At 45.6% G+C, this 12,445-nt stretch overlaps 1 protein-coding gene across 1 annotated transcript in view; it reads left to right on the top strand.

Moving 5' to 3' along the window:
• Nucleotides 1–12,445, top strand: part of ATAD2 (ATPase family AAA domain containing 2) — a 114,908-nt gene that overhangs the window by 81,788 nt on the left and 20,675 nt on the right. Inside the window, exons 23-25 of the mRNA XM_065400132.1 lie at nucleotides 320–442; nucleotides 537–689; nucleotides 8,029–8,463. Coding sequence (XP_065256204.1) covers nucleotides 320–442; nucleotides 537–689; nucleotides 8,029–8,463 — 711 coding nt within the window. The remainder of the gene's footprint in view (nucleotides 1–319; nucleotides 443–536; nucleotides 690–8,028; nucleotides 8,464–12,445) is intronic.

A 12,445-nucleotide genomic window follows, 5' to 3' on the forward strand; every position in this document is an offset into this window, starting at 1 on the left:
TGTAGCTTTAATACTGTGGATTAAATAACTTAAATGTCCACTGGGGAACATTGCTCACTAGATTTTAAGTATTGTTGTATTAAACTTTGGGCCTGAATTATCTGATGCTAATTTAAACTGATATTTAGCATTTTCTTCTGGTTTAATTTTTGCTATCCTTTCTATGTCACCCTATTACATAATATGTTATGCTAAAATTATAAACTGAAACAATCTTTTCAAAACACAAATGTAATTAATAGCGAAGAGCTGAACTTTTGTCTGTGATAAAAGCAAAGAACATTGTTGGAAAGTATTTAGTTCTGTCCATAACTTTCAGATCGTCTCATCAGACATAGAGCCTGTACTCTGAGAGATACAGCATATGCAATAGTCAAGGAAGAAATGGATGAAGACTTTGAACAACTGTGTGAAGAAATTCAGGAGTCTCGCAAGAAAAGAGGTGTGTGTTTAATGCCAGGGATAATAAAGTTTGTCTAAATATCTGTATCAAGAAACAGACAATCCTTTACTGTATAACTGTTTTTCATTTCAAGGTTGCAGCTCTTCAAAATATGCTCCATCTTACTATTATGTGATGCCAAAGCAGAGCTCCATATCTGAATGTAAGAAATTGGATCTTGAGTGTAGTGAAAAAATGAAGATACCTGCTATGCCTGTGGATTCCAGCTCACCTTTCCTTTCTAATGGCAAGTAGTCTCTTAATAAGAGTTTTCACAACTTGACCAAGCATGTCCATACTTAAAACAAAATTTTCCATTTTAACAGTTTCTGAAGACTTCTCAAATCTTTCTTTCAGTTGGAGACAGCCTTAATCCTTTTCTTCCCTGCCATGACCTTTCCCTCCTCTCCTCCCCCAAGCATGAGCCATAATACTCCTTGTAATGCAAGTCTCCGCTTTTCACTGTAACCCCAAACAAGAATGACTAAACAGCTGCAAAATAAGCAAATGAATGTGGGAGCATAAGCTGTAGATGTCTGAAGGGAAACCAGTTCCATGTTCACCACCTTTTCCCTACGCTGTGAAAAGGACTTGAAGCACAAATAAGTTTTTAGCTTCCAGTTCAATTTAGGTGTAAACCAGATTAGACGATATATTGTGAAATCCTGGGCCCACTGAAGTCCAATGGCAAAACTCCCATTCATTTAACTGGGACCAGGATTTCACCTATGTTCTTTGGTATTGCACTCAATCATGACAAAGGGTCCTTCCATTATGGAAGACATAAGCAAACTCCATTTCATGCAAGTTAAGTAGCTCTGGGTAGAGTTTCATATACAATCTGGAAAGTGTCCAGTAGAAAGACTCCTAAACCTTGTACAGTTGCAGTCACTTCTTCAAATCGGCCCATAAAACCACCTACTCCATGAGATGTTCTGATTTTGGTTGTCTTATTAATGATCTATCTACATCTGCGCTTACCTGAATAGTGGTCCCAATTTTTTGTCTTGACACTGGCATAAACTGTTTGTGCAAAAGAATGGGTCTTATTCAGTGTTTTTGTAAAGTGCTTATTTTGTTTGTCACCACATATAATTTAATAACGTATAAGAATTCTCCCCACATAATGATAACATTTTGTGAATGCTATTGCATAATTAACTTTTAATGCTTTTTAAATCGAATAGCAAACCTGTGACTTGTCAAGACAGGTCTAGCATTAAAATACTTAAATTCTTCTTTGAGTAGTGTCCCTATGGGTGCTCCGCTGTAGGTGCGGCAGCACCTTCTGTGCCTGAGATTGGAGATCTTTGATAGCAGTGCCCATTGGGCCCTGTCTTGCACCATGGGCGGCATCAATATATAGCACTGTGCGGTCCAACCACCCTCAAGTTCCTTCTCAACAGCCTTTGGTCTGGGACCAATCAGGAGCAGAGCCCTTCTACCTCCTTAACTTTTAGAGATTCTCTCATTAACTTACTTTACATTAGTAGTTATTAGCCATTTCCATTAATTTTCTCCCCTTTAAAAAAAAAAATTATATATTTCAATTACTCTTCCCTCCCCATTACCTTATGCTTCTGTGTTTCCCGTCCTCCCAAAATGAGAGCTCTCCCCCACCCCTCTTGGGACTGTGCTGGGATCCCTCAGGTTCAAGAGGTGCCTCTCTTTTCGGGAAATCTTTCCCAGAGCGAAGTGTAACTCACAGTGCATCCACTATCTCAGTGAGGGCCACGTTGCATAGAAGTGCACCTGCTGCATCAGCTTGACCACCTGGGCCCGAAAGGACTGTGAACTCAGACTGAAACGTCTTCTCATGGAAAGTTCTCTGTGGCCAGCTTCAGACCCCAGCCCTGATACCTCTCCAGCGCAGCTCTCACGTTTGGCTTGGTCATCAGCTGAACCCCACTCAGAAATCCTCTTTCCTGCTCAGACAGGAAGAAACAGGCCACTACATCGCCTTCCAAGGAGCTGCCTCAGAGAAAGCCATCTCTTATGAGGTCAGTAGCCTCAACATCATCAGAGGTGAAACTTAGCTCCCATGACTGTCTGGGTACATATGGTACTGGAGATAAACAGAAGTCCAAGGATCCTAAATGAGCAGGACCACAGATGGACACACTGTCTCTCGGGACCAAGAACCACAGTGCAAGAGCTTCTGAAACAGTACCAAGTGCCTCATCCAAGACAACCTTGGGTGCTTCAGCCCGACCAAGTCCTTGGCACCAATGAGGCTCTCGGCACCAGGCAAACCATCTATACCATCTACTGGCCGCTCAAGGGAATACACCCCACCCTTGGCGCTGATAGTTCCTTCACTTTCCAGACAACCACCGGTGCCGATTGCTCCTGTCTGCTCCACAGGAGTACAGATATCCATGGGACTTGGTCATCTCTGATACGCCTGAGTCTCCGCTTCTCTGTAGCAAGCTCCTGATAGCTCATGCCTCTTCCCCGGAGTCACAACACTACTCCCCTTCACCACCGAAAACCGTTCCACCCTTCCCCAGCGAGGAGGAAGAAGATGAAGAGTACTCCATTCTACCCACATTTCCAGAACACCTACACAGACAATCCTCTGCTCGTCCACGTTATCCAGAGCCTGGAACCAAACCAGGACCCTGGTACAGTCCCCCATGGATGCAACCCCACATGCCAATTCTTCCACATTGGCGCTACTGGGATCCATGGGTTATGTACAGGGCGCAGTTTCCCAAAACACCCATAGAGCAGAGCCAGAAACACGCATGATCGCCATTCTCATCTATCTCTTGACCACGTCGATCCAGTACCAATGGAGGAACAACAGGAAGAAACGGAGGAAGAACTTACACCACCACTTCACTTTCCTTGATGAGGACCATCGTGCTACCATCTCCTACATCAGTAGATTTCAGACACTTTCAAGAACTATTCCACAGAATTGCAGAATTTTTCCAGATCCCACTGGGGAAGTCGAAAGCAAAAACACAGGCTGCTCGATATCCTACACGCCTCCACATTGGCGAAGATAGCCCTCCCTATTAATGAGGCTCTGTTAGACCCTGTCAAGGTGCTCTGGTAGACTCCATTGTCCATCCCACCAACCTGCAAGTGAGTGGACAAAAAATACCATGTCCCCGTTAGGATCTAGAAATTTTTTCCCTATCCTATTCCAAACTCCCTGGCCATCAATGCAGTACACAAGAAAGGAGTCCACCACCCCAGGACAACGCCCCCACAACAGGGTCTGGACGCAACTAGACTTGTTCGGTCACAAAGCATGTTCTTCTGCGATACTCCAGGTTTGTATCACCCATTATGAGGCTCTCCTGGCCAAATACAATAATATTAACTATTCTGAAATACAGGACTTCTGTCTACATCTGCCAGATAAGAAGGAGCAATTCCAGGCATTCATGTCTGAAGGACATCTTCTGGCCCGCATGGCACTACAAACTTCCCTGGATTCTGCATATAAGGCTGCTCACTCCATCGCAACAGCCATGGTAATGAGAAGAGCGTCATGGCTTCACCTCTTTGGATTCCCTAAAGAGGTGCAGAGTACAGTGGAAGAGCTACCCTTGAGGGTTCCAAGCTATATGCCGAATGCAAGAATGAGTCCCTACATTCTCGAAAGGGCTCCAGAGTGACTCTCTCTGCTTTCTCGGCATATATACACCAGTGCCGAAGAGATGTCGGGTGAAATACCAGCATACCTAGAGATCCCGACCTCCACCTTTCACCCCTGATCGTCAGTATGACATACAACAGAGATGACAGAGACCCTCACCGAAGCGCAGACAAATGCCGCCTCAAGGATCTACCTCTCATGCAACTCTCTAAACAACAATTTTGAAAGTTTGGTCGAGGCCCCGAGAAGCCTCCCCTGTTCCAGTTGCTGCAGCCATCTTTAACAACCCACCAGTTTGGGGACCATTTAGCCCCCTTTTATCCATCATGGGGTCAAATCACTTAGGACAAGCGAGTCCTGGAAATAATCAACGAAGTGTAATCCATTCCAATCCCTCCCACCACTCCTCTGCATCCCTCTTCAGGGACTCTTTTAACAAACACCTTCTACGAGAAGAAATAAATCACCTTCTGTGACTGGGAGCCATAGAACCGGTCTAATCCCCCAACACAGAGGGAAAGGTTTTTATTCCCACTGTTTTCTGATCAAAAAGAAATCCAGAGGATGGAGACCGATCCTAATCTTACAAAATCTCAACAAGTTCATCAAACTGCAATGCTTCAAGATGGTTACACTATCAACCATTATCCCAGCACTGGAACAGGGGGACTGATTCTCAGCCTTTGACCTCCAAGACATGTATTTTCACATCATTGTACACCTTGCTCACAGACTATTCCTCAGATTCATCCTGGAGACTGATCATTTCCAATTCAAGGTACAGTAGAATCTCCGAGATATGAACACCAGAGTTACAAACTGACCAGTCAACCACATGCCTCATTTGGAACTGGAAATACACAATCAGGCAGCAGCAGAGACCAAAAAAGATGATAGAAATACAGAGTAGTATTGTGTTAAAAGTAAACTACTTTTAAAAGGGGGGGGGGGGAGAGCAGCATTTTTCTTCATAGTAAAGTTTCAAAGCTGTATTAAGTCAATGTTCAATTGTAAACTTTTGAAAGAACAACCATAACGTTTTGTTCACTAACAACCTCCCTTCCTGAGGTGTTTGTAACTGAGGTTCTACTGTACTACCCTTTGGACTCTCTACAGCCCCCCGAGTATTCTCCACAGTCCTCACAGTGCAGCCTACCTATGCAAACAAGGCATATTCCCATACTTAGGTGACGGTCTTCTCAAGGCTCATCCGAATCCAATGCAATTCATGCCATATGAAAGATAATGGACCTTTTCTCAAACCTCAGCCTTCAAATAAACATACAAAAATCGACACAGTCACCAGTACAACATCTGGAGTTTATTGCGGCACACCGGGATGCAATACAGGCCAGAGCCTTCCTTTCAGCTCACAGATTTCTACAATAGTCAACCTCGTATCCATTGTGAGAAACAGCCCACCGATCTCAGCCAAGACATGCCTCCAGCTGCTCAGCCATATGGCAGCAGCCACGTTCAGGGTAAAACTCGCCGGGTTGCACATGCGTTGTCTCCAGGTGCAGCTACACAATGTATGTACCTCACAGACGCAGTCTTCACAAACTCCTAACCATGCTTATCAAGACCAAGGACTCTACACTGGACATAACCCCAGAACGTCTGAACAGGGGTCCCTTTTCTCCAACCTGCACCATCCCTGATTCTAACAACCCATGCCTCCCTAATTGGTTGGGGAGCACACCTTCAGACCCACACGATGCAGGAAAGATGGTCTCCGGCAGAATCCTCCATGCACATTAACCTTCTAGAACTGCGAGCTGTTCACAATGTGTGCCGACATTTCCTCCCACTAATCTGACATCGGGCCATAAAAGTAATGACAGACAATATCACCTGCATGTTCTACATCCACAGACAAGGCGGAGTGAGGTCACGCTTGCTATTCTCGGAAGCCCTAAAATTGTGGAACTGGTGTATCCACCACGACATCAACGTTTCAGCCGCATATCTGCCTGGACACCAGAACACCATGGCAGACTCGCTAAACAGACGATTATCACAAGACCACAAGTGAGACCTAGATACAAGAGTTCTTCAGCACATATTCAACTGCTGGGGATTTCCCCACATAGATCTCTTTGCCACAACAGAGAACACCAAATGCCCTCAATTCTGCATACAGGCAGGTCTAGACCATGGGTCTCTGGGAGACGCCTTTCTTGTTACATGGGACTACTACTCTACACCTTTCCCCCTCTTGTTCCAGGTACTTCACAAAATACAAGTGGAATGAGCCGGAGTCATACTCATGGACACAACAAATTTGGTATCCTTACCTCCTACGTATGACGGTATGTTCTCCGATAACCCTGCAACTGATTCCATACATCCTCCTGCAGGACATGGGCTGAATCCTCCATCCCAATCTGTCTCCTTCATCTAAAGGCATGGCTCCTTCATGGTTTTGGAATTCAGATATGACCTGTTCAGAGGCAGTAAAAGAAATTATCTTAAATAGCATACGTGACACGTCTCGCCATACTTATCTCCAAAAATGGGAAATATTCCTATCCTGGTGCATAGCCACTCGTGTCTCGGTGATGAACTCCCCGTTACCTCTCATTCTAGATTATATTCTAGATCTTAAGATTGTGCCTATCCACAAGCTCCATTTGTGTGTACTTGGCCACCATCACAGCATTCTACCACAAGATAGATGGCTATTCTGTATTCACCCCCAGCTCATGAAGAGGATCCTTAAAGGCCTTTTGAACCTTTACCCTCACGTACGACATCCCTCTCCACCCTGGGATCCCAGCCTTGTCTTGCGCTGTCTCACCAGACCACTGTTGGAGCCGATGGCAACGTGCACCTACGTTCATCCTTCCATGAAAACAGCATTTCTTACAGCCATCACGTCTGCCTGACGAATAGGAGGAATAGGTGCTCTCGTGGCATACCCCCATACACAATTTTTCATAAGGATAAGGTCACGTTATGCACACATCCAAAATTCCTACGTAAGGTGCCGTCGTCCTTCCATTTGAACCAACCTATCCACCATCCCTGCTTCTTCCCGAAGCCACATACCAATCAACATGAAGCAACGCTACACACCTTGGACGTTAGGTGAGCATTAGCCTTTTACATTGATAGAACAAAATCTTTCAGACAAACGCCATGCTTATTCCTCTCAACGACCGAACAATCGAAGGCAGCTGCTGTATCTCAACAACGTCTTTCCGAGTGGATTTCTTAGTGCATATACCTTTTGTTATCAACTATACAACCAGCTACCTCCACCCGGAACTCGAGCGCATTCCACTCGCTCTCTCTTCACCTAGATTGCCCTCCTCAACAACGTGCTGATCACTGACGTTTGCAAAGCGGCCACCTGGGCATGCGCAGACGCTTTTAGACATTTACCCATGATGCAGCATCAGATGCCCCACTAGGATGCACTGTGCTCTTCTTATTGGATGCCACTCTGAAGCCCCAGCCCCAGTCACCTACAGTGGAACACGCATAGGGACATTACTTGAAGAATAAGAGTAGGTTACCCACCCTGTGTAGTAACTGAAGTTCTTCGAGATGTGTGTCCCTATGGGTGCACCACTACCTGCCCTCTTCCCCTCTGCTTCAGAGCTCAAAGGTAAGTTTTGTGGTAGAGAAGGAATAGAGGGCAATTGGACTGCACAGCGCTATATATAGATACCATCCACAGCGTGAGATGGGGAGGAGCATGTGTGTAGCCCAGTGGGCATTGCTACCGAAGATGTCTGATCCCAGGCACGGGACACTGCCGCACCTTCAGTGGAGCACCCATAGGGGGAGACATCTCGAAGAACCTCCGTTACTGCACATGGTGAGTAACTTTCTCTTTGGTCATTTTTCTTGCTCATCAAGTAAGAAAGACTTGGGATGTAGATATCAATATTGAAAAATGATTTTGACAAATATTTTTGGGTTACTCTTGTGGTTTTGTTTTCGTTTTTTTTTAACTCTTTTGTAGCTTTATCAAAGAAAAAACCTCGCAGAAAGAATAGGTGGTCCTTGGGTAGTATAAAAAAGAGGAGGAAGATTTTTCAGTTCAATAAAGAGAACAAAATTCCAGAGGAAGAGCAGGATGAAATTGAGAGTGATGGAGAAGTGTTGCTGGAAAATCATGATTCCAGTGTAGATCAGACTGAAGCTGAGGTCACACGTGATTCTTCAGTGGAAGAAGGGGAAACTGCTCTTCAGGAACGGCAGACAAATGGTTGTGAAAACAAATCTGAGGCAGAAGGTGGGAAAGAGAGAGCCATCTGTGACAATGCTAAGCATGGATCTGAAAAGGAAACCAATAAGACTCCTGTACTTTTAGAACTGAGAAGGGAAAGTGAAGGATGTAATGGAGAAATTCCCAATTCTCAAATAATAGAAAACTCTGAAGAGAGAGATTGTAATGGTAAGTGAACAATCACAGAATCTAGAGATGAAAAGACCTAATAGCTCATTGATCCCCTCTTCTTCTTAATGAAATATTGTTTCCTATTGTACATTTATTAATTTTAAACTTCTCAATTTCATCCTATTTTATTTTATATTTTTATTATTCTAAATAATGCTTCTCCATTCTTAATGTTGATATCCTTCAAATATTTTTATAAATGTTCCAACCAGGCCAATCTCTTGTCATCACTTAGCCAACTATGGGCATGGCTACACTTGCAGATGTAGAGTGCTTTGAGTTAAACCAGCCTTCGTAGAGCACAGTAGGGAAAGAGCTGTAGTCTGTCCACACTGACAGCTGCCAGCGCACTGGCGTGGCCACTTTAGCAGCTCTTGCAATGGCCAGAGAGAGCAGTGCATTGTGGTAGCTATCCCAGTATGCAAGTGGCTGCGACGTGCTTTTCAAATGGGGGGTGGGGTGGGGTGGAGTGTGACAGGGAGTGCGCTGTGTGTAGGGGGGGGGGAGAGAGAGAGAGAGTGGGTTTTTGGGGGGCTGAGAGCATGTCAGCATGCTGTCTTGTAAGTTCAGACAGCAACAGACCTTCCTCCCCCGCCTCTCTCTCTCTCTCACACAGCATTCCACAGTAATGGTTGCTTTGTCTCGGAGCAAATAAGCATGCCGGCTGTCAAACGGACCTTTTAAAGGGCATATCCAAAACAATGACAAGAGTGGCCACTTGACTTAAGGGGATTATGGGACATTTCTGGAGGCTGATTAGAGCACAGTAATGCAACACCTCATTCACACTGACGCTGGGGTGCTCCAGCGGGGGAGCATCAAATGTTGTTCTACTCGCCGAGGTGGAGTACCAGGAGCGCTCTAGCCGTGGAGTCCGAGCACTCTACGTGCCTTGCCAGTGTGGACAGGTAGTGAGCTAGTGCGCCTGGGGCTCCTTTAATGCGCTGTAACTCGCAAGTATAGCCAAGCCCTACGTTTAACTTTGTTTAATTTTAAAGTCTTTCCTCTTAAATCAGTCCTCCTAGCTGCGCCTAATCATCTGTTGCTCTTCACTCAGTTCCTTTTACTATATTAGTATTTTCCTGATAACACGGTGCCCAGAATTAAATCAGATATCCCAGGTGGAGTTGTACCAGAGATAGGACTGTTATCTCTCTGTCCTGTGATGTGATGCCTTTGTATTCTTTTCAAACTTGCCTTGCCTTTCTTATGCTGCCATATCACTGTGCAAACTCGTGTCTAATTTGCCATCCACTCTTACCCTGCCTCTTCTGACATTACTGTTTTCTAGACTTGTGTCTAATTTGCCTCTTCGTGAGGCGTCCGGTTTTATTTTTTTCTTCTTCTATTGCTGCGGCTTAATTTTTTACCGTCAGATTAGCATCTTCAGATGTATTTACATGTATTTCTTCAAGTTGAAATCTCACTTTGTTTTCCTATCCACTTTATTAATTTCTCCTTGATTCCTTTATCTTTATTGGCCTTCAAAAATGTTTGCATCTCTTCCCAAATTAATATATTTTATTTTATTAATAACCTGTTTATCCTCCTTCCTAGATCCCTTTTCAGTATCTATTTAGAAACATTTCTGTCATCCCGATAACTGGTCATTTGTAATAGCCCTTTGTGTGTAGTCCTTCAGCCAGATTCCAATTTATCCAGTATTGCTCATATCCAGGCAAGTGGTGGTATTGAGAGATTTCAATTAAATGCTTAATTAAAATCTACATACTTTACTTCCTCCCTTATTTTTCTTTATATCCAGCACCAACATCTTTATAAAATATGACAGGTTCAGCATGCAGTTCTCATCAGAAGTAGCCTTTGGAAGTACAATGTTCCAAATGATAGTTTCAGTGGCACTAATTTTTAGGAAGAAGCGGGGGGGGACTGAGTTTTTCCCTCTTTCTTGTCCATAACTGATTGCTATATCCCAGATGTCTGTCTGGTCAAAATCCAGAGTATAAGTGTGAAGTGACTGAGCTGCTAACAAAAATATGTCTGTCTGTCTGTCTGTCTGTCTCTCAAAAACAGCTACTGCACTAGCAAACTGAATGGTAGCAAATGTTGTCTATATTGAAGAGGCACAAGCAGTGATCTGGGGAATTCGGACCAGTAAGTCTTAGATCTATAGGTGGTATATTGATTGAAAAAATAATTTGAATAAAGTAGTGTCAGTAAAGTAGTGAATAAAGTGGAACCAGTTGATGTACTGCACAAAAGTCTACTGAAGAAACTAAATAGTGAGGGGGTTGGAGGGAAAGTATGGTCATAGATCAAAAACTGCTTAAGAGACCAGAAACAAAGAATAGGAATAAAGGGTCAGTTTTCATCATGGTAAAAGGTTAATTGTAGGGTGCATCCTGGTTCCATCCTAAGTCCCATATTATTTAATACATTTATTAATGTTTGTGTGCAGTGAGGTAGCAAAACTTGCACATAAGACAAGTTATTTAGGTTAGTCAAGTTGAGAATAGATTGAGGAACTTCAGAGGGACCTTATCAAACTAGGAGAGTAGGCAACAGGATGGCAAATGAAATCCTTCATTCTTCTTCGAGTGATTGTTCATGTTCATTCCAAGCAGGGGTGTGTGCGCTACGTGCACGCCAGCCGGAAGATTTTTCCCTTAGCGGCGTCTATAGGGTCGGCCTGGGCACCCCCTGGAGTCATGCCTTCATGGCACCCAGTATAGAGCCCTGCCGACCCTCCACCCCCTCAGTTCCTCCTTACTGCCAGTGACAGCTAGCTGGAACATCGCTCGCTCCTGTAGCAAGCACTTTAGCAGTGTCTTATAGCATACCGTGTAAATAGTTTTCTTAGTTAATAGTTATTTCTTTAATAGTAGTTAGTTTGTTTGGGGGGTCCCGTCCCCCCCGACAACGTTTCCCCTTCTGCGGTATGCCTGGGTCTCCAGGGTTTAAGCTCCGTGAGGACTGCGGCAAGTTTATGCCTAAGAGTGACCCTCACTCATCCTGTCTGCGGTGCCTCGGAGAGAGTCACTGGAAAGAAAAGTGCCAAATCTGTAAGGGTTTCCATCCCAGAACCCTCAAAGACCGGCAACAGAGACTTAACCTTCTGTTAATGGAGGCAGCGCTACGGCCACACTCCAGCCCGGGGCCCGCCAAACCAGCGCCCAGTACGTCTTCATCGGTGTGCAGTGCTCTGGCGCTGACGGTGTGCGAATTGGCATCAACCAAGGACTCTAAGGCCCCTCAGCACCGCCACAGCTCAGGCCATAAGAAGCCGGCCTCGGTGTGGCACCGCTCTCAATCCCCGGTGCCGTTAAAGAAGAAGAGGCAGAAGAGGGGTTGGTCTCCTCAATTGAAACCCCAGGGGTCAGCGGTGTCTGTGAGTGACTCGGGACAGACTGCCTCTTCCCTGCAGCCTTCCAGGGTATCGTTGACTCCTGCCCCAGCCAGGGTCCAGTCGAGTCAGAACCCTCCTCGGTCCCCAGATCTCCAAGACGACCACCTGCAGCTACCATCGATGCTGGAGGCGTTCGAGGCTGCCAGAGACCTGATGCACCTCCCGGTGCCATCCTCCCCTCAAAAGAGGGACAAGTCGCCGGTGACTGCGTGCCCCCTCCCTTCACTCTAGGGGCAAACAGGCAATGATGGCCTACCGTTCTCCATCCCCAGCACGGCTCGCGCAGACAGAGGAACCGCACCGATCCTCGGCCCCTTGGCACCACTCACCGGCGACTCAGGGTACTGCTCCTCCATGGTCCTCCTACTTGGAGACCTCAGAGTCGGAGGCAGACTCTTATCGCTCCAGCAGATCGAGGAGCAGGAGGTCCAGGTCATGCCGGAGCCACCAACCCTACCTGGCACCATGGCCACAGCAGTGGCAGCCATCCTCCCAATGGCCTTTTTGGACACCCTGGGCATACCACCAGAGCCAGGGTCAGGACCACAGTCCAAGATCCCAGTCAGCGTCAGTGTCTTCGGCATCCTTTTTTCCCGCAAGCACTGCCGACAC

This window comes from Emys orbicularis, chromosome 2 (assembly GCF_028017835.1).
Source record: "Emys orbicularis isolate rEmyOrb1 chromosome 2, rEmyOrb1.hap1, whole genome shotgun sequence".
NCBI lineage: Eukaryota > Metazoa > Chordata > Testudines > Emydidae > Emys > Emys orbicularis.